Source organism: Notamacropus eugenii, chromosome 1, assembly GCF_028372415.1.
Source record: "Notamacropus eugenii isolate mMacEug1 chromosome 1, mMacEug1.pri_v2, whole genome shotgun sequence".
Taxonomy (NCBI): domain Eukaryota; kingdom Metazoa; phylum Chordata; class Mammalia; order Diprotodontia; family Macropodidae; genus Notamacropus; species Notamacropus eugenii.
This window is the reverse complement of record NC_092872.1, coordinates 259,901,116-259,920,672: the sequence shown is the minus strand read 5'-3', so window position 1 is coordinate 259,920,672 and position 19,557 is coordinate 259,901,116. Positions and strand designations below refer to the sequence as shown.

Below are 19,557 nucleotides of genomic sequence, written 5' to 3'. Positions count from 1 at the left end.
TGTTGATGGCCAGGGCTGAGAATGTCACCACTCATGAAATCCTTTGAGAAGCTCAGAGGGTTGAGACCATCTTACAAAACCTCCTCCTTTTACAGATCAAGAAACTAGGGCCTGAAGAAGCTATGTGACTTACCTACTTGGGCCATCTGGTTCTACTGGCCCAGTGTTCTTTCCCAATGATCAGCGTTTATACATCATTTTCAGATTGGCAAATCACTTTGCGTGCATGACTTCAAATGAACCTCACAGCACCTCTGTGAGGTAGTACTGATATTATGATAGCCTCCTTGTAGAGATGGGAAAACTGAGGCTCAGACCAGCCTCATGGTGTAATAGATCTAGAGAAGGGAAGGCATGAGATTAAATCCTGCCTCTGACACTTGCTCCTAGTGTGATGACTGTGAACAAGTCTGCTGCTTGCCTGGTCCCTCCCCGGTTATTCTACTGTGGCTGGGTCCATGAGTCCTAAGACCCAAGGAGGCTTTTCCCTTTTGCAGAGAAGGGCGAGTTCCTTGCTTTGGACCTTGGCGGCTCCAAGTTCCGTGTCCTGACGGTTCAAGTGTCTGAACAGGGCAAGCGGAACGTTCACATGGAGAGCCAGTTCTATCCGACCCCCAAGGAAATCATCCATGGCAATGGTTCAGAGGTACGTGGCTTGAGGGGCAGTGAGAGGGTGGCAGTCCATGCTGCTGACCCTGCTCGGCCTTCACACCCTTTCCCTCCTCCTCCCCCCAGCTCTTTGACTACGTAGCTGATTGTGTGACTGATTTCATGAAGACGCGGAACATAGAACACAAGAAATTACCTCTTGGGCTGACGTTTTCTTTTCCCTGTCAGCAGAGTAAGTTGGAAGAGGTACGTGGGGCCCACATGGTTTTACAGGTTTATTTTTTGTTTCTGACTAAGTTCTAGAACAGAGCAGTGGGAAAAACAGACTTTGGAGTCTGATGACCTTGGTCTAAGGCAGGTAAGGCAGGTGTTTGGGGGGTTTGGGACTAGAACTGTGATTTGTTGGTATAGGATTCCCAGGTGAGGAAACTCCCTCTGCTGTGCAGTTTGTCACTTTTTCTGAAACTCGAGTCTCTTGGAGATTTGCCTGGGACACTAAGAAGCCATTCAGCCAGTAGTAGGCAGTGGAAGGTCTTTCTGACTCCAGTGCCACTATCCACTAAGGCACATTGCCCCACTTTACAGAGAGAAGCAGCATGACAGAGACACGGTGGCTTGGCCCTGGTCCCACTGCTAGTGAGTGAGGGAGCCAGGCTGAGGATGGAGGTCTCTGGATTCTCTGGCCTGTCCTTATCTCCCTACCCCATGATCCTTCACTAGTGAGTCCTAAAGGTGGCTAAAATATAAGGAAAAACCTCTGGAGAGAGAGAGAAAGAAGTAAAGATCGCTGGGTAAGGAAAAGAAAGCCAAGCAGCTTTTCAAGCTGGTGTTGAGTTGTGAAATTCCCAAGCATTTTGATGGCATCTGAAACCTTCTCATAGGGAATCCTGCTTTCATGGACTAAGAAATTTAAGGTTCGGGGAGTTCAGGATACGAATGTGGTGAGCAGCCTGACCAAAGCTCTGAAAAGACACAAGGTAAGGCTCTTATACCAGTCTGGAGACGTGTGTGTGTGTGTGTGTGTGTGTGTGTGTGTGTGTGTGTGTGAATTTGCTGTAAATCATGGCAGAATGGGAGCCAGTCCACTCCCCAGTTGTAATGGATGCCAAATGTCCTCTGCTTGTGGTACCCAGTCATGCTTTCAGAAGAGAGATTAGGAACCCAAAGTGGGGTGGCTTTTGCTAGCTTTAGTTCTCTTTCTTGCTACTTTCTCTCTATTTTGCTTTAGGATTTAAAGCCATTTTTCTCTTTATGATGACCACCTCTTGCCTTCTAGGAACTAATCTTTTTTCTTTTCAAAACATGGTCTTGGTCCCAAAGCCTTGAGTATAAGTATATATAGAGAGATCAAAGTTTCCAGTGTAGAATAATTCATTCTGCCACCCCAAATGGTCTCATATGAAGATACCCACAGACTGTCATAGATGTAGGGGACCATTTCTGCTTCTCAAAGTATGTGCAGTAGTCTGTAGAAAGGAATTTTTGTATCCTGGACAAGGGATATGAAAGGCAGCTTAAGTGGTGGAGAGGGGGATAGAGATCCTGGAAGGTGAAGGTGATATGAGGAGGCTGCCATAGTGGGAGAGCTTGCACAGAACCCCATGGGAGGAGACAGGTCTCAAGTGATTGGTATGAGGTCAGTGATGGAAAGATTAATGAGTTGGCTGGAGGACCATTTGTCCATACAGTGTCCCATGGGAAAGAAACATAGACTTTATGAAACCAGTGTGAGACTGATACTAGAGAGGTAGAGTTTGATTCTAGCCAACTAGGTATTCAACTCCATTTATTCTGCCCCGCCAAAGGACTGCAAGTACTATCAATGCCCTCCACACTCAGGGCCCTATGTCAAAGCTCCAACTACCCAACCCTAGTTACTCTTAGCAGGTGCTCCAATATCGTCTTGTAGAAACTCCTCGGTTCCCAAGCCAAAAGGGCTTTCATTAGACAAATCCTAAGGTCTTCATTTGAGTAACTGAAATGCAAGGATGTCCTGCTCATTTTATGGGATCTGATTGTCCAGGAAGCTATATCCAAGGACCTTGGCTGCCATCTTCCACATGATCTTTTACCACTTTTAATCCTTTATCATGGCCAAAAAGTAGGCAGTCCTTTAGACTCCTAATAAGACAGAGAACATGATGAATGGTGGCAATCTGAAGTGATGATGGAGCCTGCTTCTCTCTATTGGTCAATTTGTAGGAAGGAAAGTGTAAAAACTAGGCTTGCCCTCTCTCTAATAGGTGATGTGACTTCTTCCCCTTCAGGATATCGATGTGGATGTCCTGGCCTTGGTCAATGACACAGTGGCAACCATGATGACCTGCGCCTATGATGACCCTCGCTGTGAAGTTGGAGTCATTGTTGGTAATTTCACTTGGAAATTGTTTTGGGGCCAGGATGAGCAACAAGTAGACAATCCAGCTCATCAGAGCGATTCCCTGTTTCAGCTGTGGGAAGCCTGCGTGTTTGGGCCGAGGAGAGCAGCATGGGCTGAATTAAGAAGGAAGAGAACCCAGGGAAGTGGTGGTCAGCTTGGACAACTGGAATAATGGGGAGGGGGAGAAGATGTTTCTGAGAGAGAGAATCATGGGTCAAATGTTACCTGAGGAGCACTGAGCTCAGTGCGAATGTCCATTAAGCACCTACTATGTGCAAGGCACTGTGATAGCTACTGGGAACAGTGATAAAAAAAAGATAATCTTTGCAGTCATGTGATGTAGGGGATGAGAACTAGGTCTTAGTGAGCCTCAAACACCAATTGAGTCAGGGAGATACAGCACCCAAAAAACTGATGTGATTATGGGCTGCTCTGAGAGGCATTGCTTCTTGGAATTTGGAGGTGATAGTCCTGCCGTACTCTGTTAATGAAATCTTAGTAATCTACAGTAAGAGAGAAGTGGGTGGGGAGGGGCAACGTCCCACTTTTCTCTGCCCTGGACAGGCTACATCTGAGCCTTCATCTCCTGTTGTGGTCATTACAAGGTCAAGAAAGACACTAATAAACTGGAGAGTGTCCAGAAGAGAGCAGCTAGGATGGGAAGGGTTTGGAGTCCATACCATATAGGGATAAATGGAAGGAACTGGGCAAAGAAGCTATGATGGGGCCATGCTAGCTGTCTGTGAATGTCGGAAGGGCTGTCCTGGGGAGGAGGGATTCAGTGATTTCCCCAGGCCCAAAGTGGAATGGGCTGCTTCGCCTGATAGGGGTAGAATGCCTTTGCCCTTCCACTGGTCATTCAAGCAGAAGCTGTGTTGTAGAGAAGAAACTCTTCCAAGTGTGTGTTGGATTAGAGTAGAGGGCTCTGACTGTCCCTCTCCACTTGGTGATATTGAGTTAGAAGGCTATATAGCAGCCAGCTTTCATATGGGGCAGCTAGGTGGGGCCATAGTATATAGAGTCCATAGACTCATTCAGTTTCCTGAATTTAACCTGGCCTCAGACACTTACCAGCTGTGTGACCCTGGTCAAGTCACTTCACCCCTATTTGCCTCAGTTTCCTCCTCTGTAAAATGAACTGGAGAAGAAAATGGCAAACTACCCCAGTATTTTTGCCAAGAAAACCCCAGATGGGGTCATAAAGAGTAGGACACGACTGAAAACGACTTACTAACAAGATAGCATTTGTATAACACTTTACTGGTTACAAAGTTTTTATATAGATTATCTCATTTGATCTTTACCAGTTTTAAATCAATGAGGAAAAGGGGCTTTGGTTGTCATATCCCTTGTGCTCCCTTCTCATATCTAAGCATTTAACACTGCCAAAAAAAAAAGAAAGAAAAAAAGAAAGAGAAAAAGAAAATGGTTGATCCTTAAACTTTCACTTTCTTGTAGCCAGGGAGCTCACTCTGGGAAATATTTATATTAAATTATTTATTTATTTTTCAAGAATATTTTTTATTTTATCTTTTCTTCAATTACTTGTAAAAACATTTTTTAACATTCATTTTAAAAATAATTTTTGAGTTCCAAATTCCTTCCCTCTTCCTTAAGAAGATAAGCATTGTAATGTAGGTTATAAATGTGCAATCATTCAAAACATTTCCATATTAGTCATGTTGCAAAACCCACAAATGAACACAAATGAACAACAAGAAAAATAAAATATGTTTTTATCTGCATTCAGACTCTGTAAGTTTTCGCCCTGGAGGTGGATACCATTCTTCATCAAAAAGTCCTTCAGAATTTCTTGTATTGAATTGCTGAGAATAGCCAAGTTGGTCATAGGTGATCATTACACAATGGTGCTGTTGCTGTATACAATGTTCTCCTGGTTCTGCTCACTTCACTTTCCATCAGTTCACATAAATCTTTCCAGATTTTTCTGAAACCATCCTACTCATCATTTCTTATAGCACAATAATATTCCATCACAATCATATACTATAGTTCGGTCATCCCCAATTGATGGACATCTCCTCAATTTCCAATTCTTCGCCACCACAAAAAGAGCTAGTATAAATATTTTTGGACATATAGGACCTTTTCCTTTTCCTTTGATCTCTTTGGGAGACAGACCTAGTATTGGTATTGCTGGGTCAGAGGGTATACAGTTTTATAGCCCTTTGGGCAGAGTTGCAAATTGCTCTCCAGAAAGGTTGGATCAGATCCCAACTCCACCAAGAGTGCATTAGTGTTCCAATTTCTCCATATTCCCTCCAATATTTGTCATTTTAAAAATTCTGTCATATTAGCCAATCTGATAGGTATGAGGTGGTACCTAGAGTTGTTTTAACCTACATCTCTCTAATCAATACTGATTAAGCACATTTTTTTATATGACTATAAATAGCTTTAATTTCTTCACATGAAAACTGCCTGTTCATATCCTTTAACCATTTACCAATTGAGGAATGGATTATATTCTTATAAATATGACTCAGTTCTCTATATATTTGAGAGGTGAGACCTTTATCAGAGAAACTTGCTGTAAAATTTTTCCTCAGTTTCCTGCTTTCCTTCTAATTTTGGCTAATTGGTTTTGTTTGTGCAAAAAGCCTTTTAATATAATAAAAATTATCCATCTTATACCCTGTAATGTCTCTATTTCTTATTTGGTCATAAACTTTTCCTTTATCCATCTTTCTGACAGGTAAATTTTTCCATGCTCCCCTACTTTGCTTATGACAATACCCTTTATGTCTAATGCGTATACTCATTTTGACCTTATCTTGGTATGCAGTGTGAGATATAGGTCTATGTCTAGTTTCTGCCAAACTACTCTCCAATTTTCCTAGTAATTTTTGTCAAATAGTGATTTCTTGTCTCAAAAGCTTAGATCTTTGAGTTTATCAAACACTAGATTACTGTGGTCATTTACTACTGTCTCTTGTGTACCTAATCTATTCCCCTGATCCACCACTCCATTTTTTAGTTAGTACCAGATTGTTTTAATGATTATTGCTTTATAGTAAAGTTTGTGATCTGATACATCTAGGTTCCTTTACACTTTTTCTCTGATTCCCTTGATATTCTCAACCTTTTGTTCTTCCAGATAAATTTCATTTTTTTTTTAGATCTATATGATGTGACTTTACTCCATCACAACCTGGAGTAACAACAAAGAAACTTCCCACAGAGAAGAGTAGCTAATTGGAGGCAGTGGGGAACATATCACAGAGATGTGCAGCGAATACTCTAAGGGACTCCTCAAAGTCTGGAGGTTTTCCCCTAGCTTTGTGTGATTGTCATCCTTTGCATGTGATAACAGGTTTCTCTCTGACTTGTCATTTAGGAACTGGTACCAATGCCTGTTACATGGAGGACATGAGCAATATCGACATGGTGGAAGGAGATGAGGGCAGAATGTGTATCAACACCGAGTGGGGTGCCTTTGGGGAGGACGGCTCCTTGGAAGACATCCGGACTGAGTTTGACAGAGAGCTAGACTTGGGGTCCATCAATCCAGGGAAACAACTGTGAGTGATTTTCTGTCTTTCAAGCACAGAGTGATCCTTGGGATGGAGGCTGGCTGCTTGAGGCTCTGTGCTTTGTGACTGCAGGGGTTTTCAGTGGCTGCTCATGAAAAGGTGACAAATTGAGATTTCAAAGCTTAAGAAGAAGTCTCCTTAATAACATCACCGCGTCTTAATCAGAGGCAGTCCCAGTCTTGCCAAGTCAGAGAACTATCTCCCTTCCCTTCCTCTCTGTTCTTGCTGCTCTGGCCTCTATATTAGTCATTCCCCTCCCTTGCACTCTGGCCGGAGCTGGCATTCACCTGGCCCTTTAAAGTTCACAAAGCCCCTTACATAAGCAATCTCATTGGATCATCATAAGAAACCTAGGAAATAGGAGCTATAACTCATCTTCACCCTTTCCCAGAATAGGTTTTTTCCCCTTTATACTTTTGGTCATGACCCACTTTTGCTCCAATGTCTTCTGAGGTTCCCTATTACTTAACAAGCAAAGACTCCTAATATCGTGGTGTTCAAGGTCTTCTGCAATCTGGCACCACCTTTTCTTCCTGGATTTAGCTTGAATTACTCTCTTTCTCGTAATCTGGTCCTGCCTCACTGACCTAATCTGTGCCCTTAGACAGGTCTTGTCCCCTCTGTCCTGGGGACCTTCATATCTGAAACATCTGAGTAGGAAGAAACTGTTTTTGAAATTAAATCTTTTATTAGAACCAACTATCCTTGGTTAATAACATTTCCATTTCAATTGCTTCATTTCAGCACCACACACAGTGTCATAATGCTTTCCCAGTCCTTTTAATGCTCCATGGGATTCTTTGTCCATTTCTTTTCATTCACTTTTTCCTTTATATGGCTACTGGGTGAATGTCATTTTTCTGGACTTGCTTTGTTTTGTTTTGTTTTTTTTTCACTTTGCATTATTTTATAAACAGCTTTCCAGATACTTTGTGGGTCTCACTTTCTGTCTTCATTCCATTACTGTGCTCCACAATTTAACCATTCTCTTGTCCATGGACATTTAGGCTGTTTACAGTTTTGGGTTTGGATGCTTTTTTTACATATTAATTTTTAAAAAAAAATTATACATGATGTTGCTCTGGAATCTTTGAGCATTAGTTGCTCTTTTTTTAGGGTCATTTTTGATAGCACCTTCATGCCATCTTCCTAACAGCAGAATCATTTGGAGCATGGTTTTTCCCAGGTGTGTGAGTACATATGCCATGAGTTCCTAAATAGAGCAAACACAACAAGTCCTCCAGAAGGAGCTGGTTCTCTAGGTGGGGCCGCATGAACCTGGGCAAGCTCTCTGGGCCTCAGATCCCCAACTTCAAAAGGCTGTCAATGAGGATGTGAACTTGACCGAGGCAGCTTGAAGAGCTTCGGAGAAAGGTGCTGTCCAAAGTAGGTCATCTTTGTCCCTTTCCTTGAATCTCAGGTTCGAGAAGATGATTAGCGGGTTGTACATGGGGGAACTGGTCCGACTTATTCTGCTGAAGATGACGAAGGCCGGCCTCCTGTTCCGTGGCGAGAAATCCTCCGCTCTCTACACCAAGGGCAAGATCGAAACCCGACACGTGGCTGCTATGGAGAAGTGAGATGTCCTCTGTCTTTGCTGTGTTCTTTAGCTTACTGTACCCTTGCCCAGCTCTTCCCCATCTATCTTGACCTGGGTGACAATGCCAAATTCTTCTTAATGCTAGAGGTGGTCAGATAGTGCAGTGGTTAGAATGCTGGACATGGAATCAGGAAGTCCTGAGTTCAAATCCAGTCTCAGATCTCTCTAGCTATCTTGACCAAATCATTGAACTTTTATTTGCCTCAGTTTCCTCATCTGTAAGATGGAGATAATAATAGCACTCTGCCTCCCAGAGTTGTTGTAAGGATCAAATGAGATAATTCTAAAGCACTTAGCACAATTCCTGGCATATGGTAAGTGCTAGATAATTATTGGTTAATATTATTATTAGCTATAAAACAAGGATAATAATAATGGGATATTATCTCTCAGAGTTTTGTGAAGATAAAGTGAGGTAATTTGTCACGTTCTTTGTAAGATCTTACAGTTCTATATGAAATGTTAGCTATTGTTATTACATACATATGTTATTATTACATTACTAATCTATAATGATCATTATTATTATTAATTCTGTGTTAGGCAGTTCATGGGATCACAAAATGTAAGAACTGTAAGGACCTTAGAAGCCTGGTTTAATCCACTTATTTTGCAGATGAGTAAACTAAGGCTCAGAAAGAGAGAGTGTTCAGGTCATTCAGGTCCAAGTTTACAGAAGATATAAAAGAAACTGACTTGACCACAGTCACACAGCTGAAAGTGACAAAGCTAGATCTCAAACAAACCCCGGCCCCCTGATCCCAGAGCCAGCAGGTGCACGCTGGACCCTGTGTCGGCAGAAGGGACCTTCCACACGGCTCAACTCGCTGGGTCTCATCCTCCTTCTCCTCTTCCTTCTTCCTCTCTTTCCCTGCTGCCCAGGTCTGCCTGGGAGGCTGGCTCAGGGTTCCCAGTCCTGGGCTCTTAATGTTGTCTTTTGTTCTGTGCCCAAGGACAGCCTTTGGTTTGGAAGGTTTTATTTGCTTTTTAATTATGAATTTAATAACAACCTCAATGGATATAAATAAGAAAAAAACAGTGATGACAAAATTCCAAAATAAATCTCCAAATCTGAATGATTTAATTGTGGCCAAAGAAGAATTTAAACCAAATAATCTATTCTAGACTCCTCCCCCTCCTTCTTACCTTGTACTTAGAAAATGTGCTGCTGCTGTTTTTTCTTTTTTAATGTAGGTCAAGCAAGGGTGTTTGGCCTGTTGTCTCTGCCTCACTTCATAGAAAGCTTTTCCTCTTTTCTTGTACAGTTTGTATTTTTTCACACCTTAAAATGCACAAATATTCAAGATGCCTCACATGTATCACTCTGAGCCTCAGTTTTCCTGGCCTGTAACCTTGGGTCAGATGATGCCTGGATCATAGATTTAGGAATGGAAAGGACTCCAAAGGCCATCAAATCCACTCCCTCGTTGGCTCTCCCAGATCTGGTGCCACACTTTGCTGAGCTCTTTCTCAGGCATTGAATGTGAGGGTTGTTCCCAGCTTTTTTTACTATTACAAGTAAGCCTGCTTTGAATAAGCAGTTTGTGGATAGGCCATAGATGGAGAGCTGGAGAGAACATTAGAGGTCACTGAGTCTATCCTCCTTCACTGAACAGCCAGGTAAAGGAGGCTGAGGTTTAAGGGACTAGCCCAGGTTCACACAGCTAGTGAATGTCCAATGTAGGATTTGAACTGAGGGCTTCCTGACTCCAAGTCCAAAGTTCTACCCACTGGACCACTTCCCTAGTGCTCTCAGGTTTACAAAGTTGTTCCCTCAGAGGTACCTTGTGAGGCACATCATCTAAGTGTTATTATCCCCATTTTATAGATGAGAAAACTGAGGCTCAGATAAGTGTGTTGCTTGCCTATAGTCACGCAGCCCAGCTAGTGAGTATCAGAGCAGGGATTCCAAACTCCACACTCAGGTAGTTTGGGGCAGTAGGTCAGTCTATATGTTTTTGTTCTCTTGGTTCTTAACCAGGTATAAGGAAGGCCTCCAGAATACCAGAGAGATCCTGATGGAACTGGGCCTGGAGCCTTCAGAGGAGGACTGCTTGGCGGTGCAGCATGTGTGTACCATCGTCTCCTTCCGATCAGCTAATCTCTGTGCGGCAGCCCTGGCTGCCATCCTGACCCGCCTGCGGGAGAATAAGAAGCTGACCCGGCTCCGGACCACTGTGGGAATGGATGGCACCCTCTACAAAACTCACCCTCAGTAAGGAGCGCCCCCTTTCACTGCCCTACAGCCAATGGGCAGAACTCTGCTCCCTCCCAGTACTGGCTCTGTGGCTCCTCACTGCACTTGCCTCAGTTTCCTCATCTGTAAAATGATGTAGGTGACGTGTCAGGCCCCATCTAGCACTTAGACTGCAGGCCCTGAATGTTCATTTGTCGTCTCTAAGGCTGGAAGGGGCCATTTCTGGCCCAACCCTCCTCACTGTGCAGAGGAGGAAGCTCAGGCTCAGGGCCATCCAAATAGTGGCCTTTGAACCTGGGTCTTCTGATGTCAGAGCCATCACTTTCTGACAGCCTCATCTGGGCAGACTCATGGAAGAACCAATCCCTAAAGGCTTTGGAATCTCTAGTGGACTCAGGTCAGGAGGGTCCTGAACATAAGGAATGTCTTTAAGTTCTGGTGAGAGACAGGGAGAGGGAGAAGGAGAGAGAGAGAGAGAGATGGAGAGAAAGGGGAGAGAGAGAAGAGTGAGTGAGAAGAGAGAGAAGAGAGAGAGAAAGAGGGAGGGGGGGAGAGAGAGAGAGAGGGAGAGAGAGAGAGAGAGAGAGAGAGAGAGGGAGAGAGAGAGAGAGAGAGAGAGAGGAAGAGAGAGAGAGAAAGAGAGAGAGAGAGAGAGAGAGAGAGAGAGAGAGAGAGAGAGAGAGAGAGAGAGAGAGAGAGAGAGAGAGAGAGAAGAGATCGAGAGAAAGGGGAGAAAGTGAGAGCTCAGTGACCATGCTGCTGTTGAGGACTCTAGGGTTGCTTTCCTTTTGGCTTTTGCCTCCCTAACATCAAGGGGAGAGAGTGAAAGGGGAGAGAACAAGCATTTACACAGCACCTACTATGTGCCAGGCATTGTGCTAATGTAAATATTATCTCATTTGACCCTCACATCAGCCCTGGGAGGCGGGGGTTGTTATTATCCCCATTTTACAGTTGAGGAGACTGAGCAGAAATTAAGTGACCTTCTCAGGGTCACGTAGCTTGTAAGTGTCTGAGGCAGGATTTGAGCTCAGGTCTTCCTGCCCCCAGGTTCAGTGCTCTATTGGTCTACCACAGTACCTGGAACATGTAGGTTGAAATGAGTTGAATTTGATTACATTACTCTTGTAGAGGTGTTCTATTGAGGTCACTCATTGTTCTTCTGAGGTAAGTCCTCTGGTCATGCCCATCTGGCAGAAGGACAAGGTTTACCTAGCCAATGTGAAGGATGCTCCAGGGAAGTAGAGGCCTTTGAGAAGCTTCTGGGGGAGTGGCAGGGAAGGTCCTGGGCTGATGGTACTTGGAAGGATGGGCTGTGGTACTAGGTGGAGGCTCCAGAAGCTGAAGACAGGCCAGCAGGGAGAGCTCTGGATTGGGAGTTAGAGGGCCTTGCTACAGAGCCCAGCTCTCCCTTTCCCATCTGAGTCCCCTGGGGTCAGGCTCTTCCTGTCTCCAAAGTTCAGTTTCCTCCTTTGTAACCTGAAGGGATTGGTCTAGGTGTCTGAGTCCCTTGGGCTCTAAATCCTTCATCTCATGATCCATGGGCGGTTCCTCCACTGCAGGTACCCAAAGCGCCTACACAAAGTGGTGAGGAAACTGGTCCCCAACTGTGATGTCCGGTTCCTCCTCTCTGAGAGTGGGAGCGCCAAGGGTGCGGCCATGGTGACCGCCGTGGCTGCTCGGGTCCAGGCTCAAAGGAAGCAGATTGACGCAGTGCTGTCCCTGTTCCAGCTGACGCGAGAGCACCTGGTGAATGTGATGCACAAGATGAGGGCCGAGATGGACTATGGGCTGAAGAAGGAGACCCAGCCACTGGCCACAGTGAAGATGCTGCCCACCTATGTCTGTGCCATGCCCGACGGGACAGGTATGGAGGAGGTGGAGGGATCCGGCCCTCCAGCTGCCACTTTGTGTGTGGCCTGATTTAGATCTTTATACGGATTTTCAAAGCCTTGTTTTAGCCCCAGAGCTTAGAGCCCCAGGACATCTAATCCAATTCACTCCCTTTACAGACAAGGAAACAAACCCAGAGAGGAGACTTGCCCAGGGTCACATGCCTGCTTACTTTGGACATGGATAGGCTGGGCAGGCATGCTAGGGTGGGAATCAGCTCCTCAGAGGTAGTTATCTCCATGACAAAAACCGCAAATTCACCCAAACAAAAAGTGTTATACTATAAAAAATCAATTATGTGGGGGCAACTAGGTGGCACATTGGACAGAGTGCCAAGCCTGGAGTCAGGAAGTCTTGAGTTCAAATCTGGCCTCAGACCCTGGGTAAGTCCCGTTACTCCTATTTGCCTCAGTTCCTCATCTGTAAAATGGGGATGAGCGGGAGAAGGAAATGTCAAACCACTCCAGTATCTTTGCCAAGAAAACTCCATGGACAAAAGTCCAGAGTCAGACACAAGTGAATAAATACGATCCGTTACATTCTTATTTACATTTCCAAGACAGACACTAACAGACAAAGAATGAAACAAAACATGATCTAAATCTCCAAACAAGACTTAAACTTTGAGGTTTTTGTGTTTTGGTAACAAAAGAAAAATAATGTTCTAACATTCAATTTAAACAAAATAAAAACTCGGAATGTCATTTTGTTCCCTTCTGAATCCCCAGGGTCCCCAGCCTGTTGCCCACGTGTGTCCTCTTCTTATCGCTCGTTCTTACTTTGCCTCCATCTGAAGCGGGAGTTGTTAACCTTTTTGTGCCACCAGGACCCCCCAGACCCCACAGGCTGGTGACCCCTTCTCAGAATCATATTTTTTAATTCATAAAATAAAATGTCTAAGATTTGCCAGGAAAACCAATGGTTACATCATTCATAGGCACTCATTTTTAGGGTACCTAATGATGACGATAATAATGGCTAGCACTTACATACTGCTTTAAGGTTCATGAAGTGCTTTACAAATATTATCTCATTTGCTCATCTCGACAACCCTGAGAAGTAGGGGCATTCTTATCACCATTTACAGATGAGAAAACAAGGCAGACAGTGTTTCAGCGATTTGCCCAGGGTTACACAGCAAGTAAGTTTCTGAGGCTGGATTTGAACTCAGATCTACCTGACTCCAGTTTTATTCACTGTACCACTTAGGTGCCTAAATATTTTTTGAGTGAGTGAAAAACTGCTTACTAAGCCTCCCTCCTGCGCTGCGCTCATGAGAGTGAGATGAACCCTTCCTTCAAGGTGCTTATAATGTTATGGGGAAGGGCAAGAAAAAGTGTTTGGCTCTAGAAGAGGTCCCAGAGAGGGCAGGCCAGTGACACCAGTGCAGATGGGGCCACATGAGCAGCCTTCTGTAATATTTCTTTTTGCTGAGTTTTGCCTGGCTTTTGCAGGGCAGGGAAGTAGGACAGCTGGTCAGGATTGGAATGCCCTTTAGAAAGGCTCCCCAAATTGCACAGTTATATCTGTACAGTACAAAAAGTATAACCTGGCTCTGAACCCAGAGCCTCTGGGTTCAAATTCTGGTTTGGAAGCTTGCACCCTGTGTGACCTTGGGCAAGTTACCTCTCTAGGACTTAAGTTTCCTCACCATTAGACTGGACAGTCTCTAATGTCTCTTCCAGCTTTGTCTATGATTTTATTATGCTGTATTTGATTCACATTTCTGCCTCAAGAAACAGTAGGGAATCACGAAATGGGAAGCCAGTCTCGGGCTCAGAGAGACCTGAGTTCAAATCCATCTTCTGACACATGGTGGCTATGTGACAGTCAAGTCTCTTTACCTCTCTGTGCCCCAGGAAACTCTCTTACACTGTTAAGATACAGAGAGAGTATTCACACCAGAAATCCCTAACACCGATGAAATCAAAATCCAGATTTTAAAAAGTCCAACAAAACCCCAAATCCCAACAGACTTCTGCCTCAGCTGTCCCTCACGGACCTGTGACAAGTCCATCAATTCCTCCTCAGTTCTAGACCCCCTCAGAAGGTCCTTCCACTTTGAGATCCTGTGGTCCCTAGGAATAGACTTCAAGAAGTGGTGGTTTCTCCTGTGTAGCTGCTCCCTCTGCTGGCAAAGATCAAATCTCGTGATGACCTTGTAATTCAATTCAATGATTATTTTTTATTAAGCACCCTTTATGTCACAGGCCATGGAGATACAGAGATAAAAATGAATCAGGCCCTGCCCTCAGGGAACTCACACACTACTCTATAGAATGTGGTTCTTTGTGAGTTACAATGGCCCAAAAATTCATCCCCCCGGTGACCAATGTGGTGATGAGCCTCGGTCCATTTAGGGAGGTGGGTCCTTGATAACGGCTGGCCTGTCTCAAGTCTTTGCAGCTGGGTTGGACTTGCCAGATCCTTGTGCTCCACAGGCCCAGTCTTGGAGGTACCACCGCAGGTCATCAGAAGTCATTAATACATCAGAGTTTATCCCACAAGTTTCCACCGTTTGGGTGTACTTGTTGTTTCTGTGAAGTCATTTTCATTCACATCTGACTCTTTGTGACTCCATTTGGAGTTTTCTTGGAAGAGATAGTGGAGCAGTTCATCATTTCCTTCTCCAGCTCATTTACAGATGAGGAAACTGAGGCAAACAGGGTGAAGTGACTTATCTAGGGTCATGCAAACCTCATAAAATTTGAACTCATTTCCTCATAAAATGAGGGTGATGAGCTTTGGTGGGGCACCAGGGAAGAGATGGCCTCTGAGGCCCCTTCCGGGCTTAAATCTGTGAGTCTATGAGCATCTTTAGAACTCCTGGTTCATTTGGAAGAGCTGCTGCTCACAAGACACCCCGATGTTCCTCCCTGCAGAGAAGGGCAAATACCTGGCTCTGGATCTTGGAGGGACCAATTTTCGGGTCTTGCTGGTGAAGATCAGAAGCGGGCGGAGGTCAGTAAGGATGTATAATAAGATCTTCGCCATCCCACTGGAGATTATGCAGGGCACGGGGGAAGAGGTAACTCTGGGCACCTGCCCCTGTGAGTCCCTGGGCCAAGCGGGGGGGAGGGTGCCTCCCCTGGCCTTCTTGTGATTCCCCCCTCTCCCCTTTCTCTGCAGCTGTTCGACCACATTGTACACTGCATCGCCGACTTCCTCGAATACATGGGCATCAAGGGGGCCAGTCGGCTTCCCTTGGGCTTCACGTTCTCCTTCCCCTGCCGACAAACCGGCCTGGACAAGGTAAGGCCCAGGCCTCTGCAGCCTAGACCATGCTCTGGCCTTCCTTCCCTCAGGATGTTCCTGAGTTGTAGGCCACTTAGTGACACCAGGCTGCTGGGGGGGACCTCACAGGGCATCCAGCATCTGACAGATGAGGAAACTGAGGCACACAAAGGAGGAGGGACCTGTGTGAGGTCACATAGTCATTAAATGTCAGAGGTGGGATTCAAACTCTGCGTTTCTGATTCTAAATCCAGTGCCCTGGAGATGGACAGGGGTGGGGGGGAGGATGAGGGAGGGGCCTCACCCAACACCCAGCAGAACAATGACAAAAGTCAGAGTGGATGTGCATGTTTATGATGGAGCATTTATTAAGCACTTTCTATGTACTTTGGGGCCACACACACAAGAAGGCAAAACAATCCCTGCTCATCTGAGGGTGCTTACATCCTAATAGGAGAAGATAACACATGGAGGGGTTCTGGAAAGGAGAGGAGGTATATGCGTGGGATGTGAAAGCTGGTATGGTTGGAGATGATGGGAAAGGGCTTCAATTGCCAGAGTCCTGTAGCCCAGCGGAGTCTCTTTCCCCATCCAAAAAAACATGGAGTGGTTAGAAATGAAGAAATATACTCTACGGAAGAATAGTGGTATCAGAGCAGATGGGAAAGGAGAAGGGGGAAGAAGCCTCCTGTGAGCCAGGCACTGTGCTAAGGGCTTTTTAAATCCGATCTCATGTGATCCTCGCAACAACCTGGGAGATCACTGTTGCTACTATCCTCATTTTACTGATGAGGAAACTGAGGCAGACAGAGGTGAAGTAACTTGACCAAATTCACACATCCATTGTGTGTCAGAGTTAAGACTTGGAACTAACTCTAAAACTTTTTGATCTGTCCACCTCTGGAGCTTGTCCATCCTGCTACCTGTGCCTACAATACCTTCCTTCCCCTTCTGCCCCTGGTGAATTCCTCCTCATCTTTTCAAATCCAGCTCCAGGAAAACTCCCCTGATCAATTTGGTCTGTCAACAATAACCTTGCCCTTTAAAGACCCCCCTTTTTTTAATTCTGATACACCGATGTTATATTGTGTATCAAACTGTGTGTGTGTATGTGAACATCTTATTTCTCTCCTAGCTTAGTAGTGCCATAAACCCAGAGATCAGATCTTTTCAAACAGTACATGTCCCTGAGCATTCAGCCAGAGCAACATATACAGCAGGTGCTTGATAAATGCTTGCTGCTTTGAATCATAGCGTTTCAGTCAGGTAGCATTCTCAGCCATCAGCACCATCTCTCCCCTTTCGGGAGGAGTTCTGACTTATTGCCATTCTCTCGCTTATTGTACTAACAGGCAGATAGAGCAGGGACAGGGCTGGTCATTTCCATTTTCCAGAGGAAAAAACCAAGGCTTATGGGTTGGATTGGAGACTTGCTAGAAACCACATAGGCCAGTGGCCGAGTTAGGACTTGAACCCACTTCCTTAGTCCTTGGACCATAGATTCCCTCTCCATCCAATACTCAGTTTAACTAAGACTCAGAGTATCATGTGGAACTTCTTTGCTTTTTCTAAAAATCCTCTTGGATAGAGCTTCCTGGCGTTAATGGAAACATCCTTTCATTGCCCCTCTTGGAGCTGGTGGGGACTCTAGAGGTCCTGTGATCCATCTTCTCTGGAGCAGAAATGGCACTTGAGGCACACTGGGGACTCTGTCCTAGACCCTCTTTTCCCATTCCATCCTCCACACACCCATCGACTCCACATCTTGAGTTTACTAAGCTAATCACAATCTGACCCTTGTCATGATCAAGGTCATGATGAGCTGTATGGGCACTTGTGGAATGTGCATGTGTGTGTGTGTGTGTGTGTGTGTGTGTGTGTGTGTGTTAGTTGATTGATTCTTCTGTTTGACTTTCTGCCTTCTCTTCCAGGGGATACTGGTGGAATGGACCAAAGGATTCAAAGCCACAGACTGTGAAGGGGAGGATGTCGTGGACATGCTCAGGGAAGCCATTAAGAGAAGAAATGTAGGTGCTGTGGATCCTTACACGACTTGCTTCCCTTGCCCTTATATTCCCCAACTCTCCAAGTCCTGCTTCCCCTGAGTGCCTCCAGCCTAGGAGCACAGGGGTGATGAGATAGGAGGAAACCCTGGGTCTGCTGTGGTGGGCTCCCAATGCTTATCATAGAACTCCCTCATGTTGTAGGAATTTGAACTGGATATTGTTGCGGTTGTCAATGACACCGTGGGCACCATGATGACCTGTGGCTATGAAGACCCTGACTGTGAGATTGGCCTCATTGCAGGTAAGTCTGATTTCATCTGTTACAATATCTCCTGCTCCCTGGAGCCTGATTGTTTGGTTCAGTGGTTCTTGCCACAGGACCAGAAGGTTAGGGATTTGTTACTGTCTCTGGGCTGCATCTCAGCTCTCACGCCAAGCTATTTGATTCTGAGTAATTCATTTAATCTGTCTGAGCCTTGACTTCCTCATCTGTAAAATGGGGTAAATAATACCTGGGCTACCTACCCCCAAAGCTGCTGTGAAGAAGGTGGTTTGTAAACTGTTAGAGCTTTATAGACATGTGAGTTGTTTTATTATATAGGTGGGGAAACTGAGGCACAGAAGATAATTTACCCAAAGTTATATTGCCAAGAAATAAGATAGCTAGGACCAGGGTCTCAGATCTAATTCTTAATCTGAGCAGAGTCTGTCTCTTGCTAGGGACCTTTAGACAAAAGTTTCCTCACCTGAGGACTTGTTTAGATAGACATATAGACAGATAGATATAGAGAGATAGAAGAGATAGATGGATGGATGGATGGATATATACATAGATGAATGGATAGATTGCTTGAGAGACAGATGGATAAATAGATATATAACTATTTCAATAGAACTGGTTTCCTTTGTAATCCTATGTATTTTATTTCACGCATTTAAAAACGTGACTTGGAGAAGGCATCCATAGGTTTCACTAGCCTGCCAAAGTGGCCCAGGACACACAAAAGGTTAAGACCCCTGAAATAGGTGATAAGGTGGCCCTTGTGGTAGCCTGCTGCAATGGGGGAAATGTTGGTTGTGGGGTTGGAGGAGCTGGGCTCTAAGCCTGCCTCTGTTGTCCTCTGTAAAATGAAGGCTGGGTCTGGATGTTTTCTGAGGCTCCTCCCAGACCTCCATCTATTATCCTTTTATCCTTCCTTGCCCTTGAGGGAGGAGAAAAACAAATCAATTCACTGGATGTGTAATAAGTGGCTTTCCTGTGCAAGGCCCTGTGCTGGTCCCTGAGGATATGACAAAACCAAGCATGCATACGAGTACACACACACACACACACACACACACACACACACACACGTGCATGCACATGCACTTGTACACTCATACGAGCAGGGAGTTTGCAGATCCTAGAATCTTGGAATCCTAGAGTTGAAAGGAACCCAAGAGATCCCCTGGTCTAATCTGTGTCTGACCTCATAACGATGTATCCTTGAAAGGATCACAGATGAAGAGCTACCCTGGGACACACACCCAATCCCCTCCTTTTATAGATGAAGGAAGTTAAATGAGGGGGCTGAGGTCACACAGGACTCCACACAGAGGATTCTTTCCTCTGCCATATTAATAACCCTATGTATTCATTAATAATTTAAAAATTAGACTGCTAAATGACCAAGACCTCCAGTTTAGCAACAGGACAAAACCAGATCCCTGTTCTCTTTACTCTGAGTTACCCAAATTCCTTTATCACTTGTATTTTCTACAACACCCCTTTAATTGAACTACCAGCTTCCAGTCTCTTCTCTTCAGCCCATCCTCGACTCAGATGCCAAAGTAATTCTTCTAAAGCACAAGTCTGATGCTTTAATGTGGCTCTGGGGAAGCACCATGTGGGACACCTGAGACATCTGGTTCTGTGCCAAGGAGGTGAGTGTCTCTGGACAGTAGGATACACTCCAGCTGGCCCTGTCACACAGAGCAGGTGTAGAGTCCATGCCAACCAATGGATTATTCTAGGACCGGCCTAACTCAATGCAACTGAGCTCATCACATGAGCAAACACTGGGCATAGATTTTTTTTGGCTACA

At 45.0% G+C, this 19,557-nt stretch overlaps 1 protein-coding gene across 1 annotated transcript in view; it reads left to right on the top strand.

Annotated features, from left to right (window-relative positions):
- The window catches only part of LOC140517463 (hexokinase HKDC1), a 40,009-nt gene that overhangs the window by 9,620 nt on the left and 10,832 nt on the right, over positions 1-19,557 (top strand). Inside the window, exons 3-14 of the mRNA XM_072628758.1 lie at positions 498-646; positions 736-855; positions 1,491-1,586; positions 2,877-2,976; positions 6,348-6,531; positions 7,964-8,119; positions 10,125-10,358; positions 11,903-12,207; positions 15,116-15,261; positions 15,363-15,485; positions 17,399-17,494; positions 17,675-17,774. Of these exons, the coding sequence (XP_072484859.1) occupies positions 498-646; positions 736-855; positions 1,491-1,586; positions 2,877-2,976; positions 6,348-6,531; positions 7,964-8,119; positions 10,125-10,358; positions 11,903-12,207; positions 15,116-15,261; positions 15,363-15,485; positions 17,399-17,494; positions 17,675-17,774 (1,809 nt within the window). The remainder of the gene's footprint in view (positions 1-497; positions 647-735; positions 856-1,490; positions 1,587-2,876; positions 2,977-6,347; positions 6,532-7,963; positions 8,120-10,124; positions 10,359-11,902; positions 12,208-15,115; positions 15,262-15,362; positions 15,486-17,398; positions 17,495-17,674; positions 17,775-19,557) is intronic.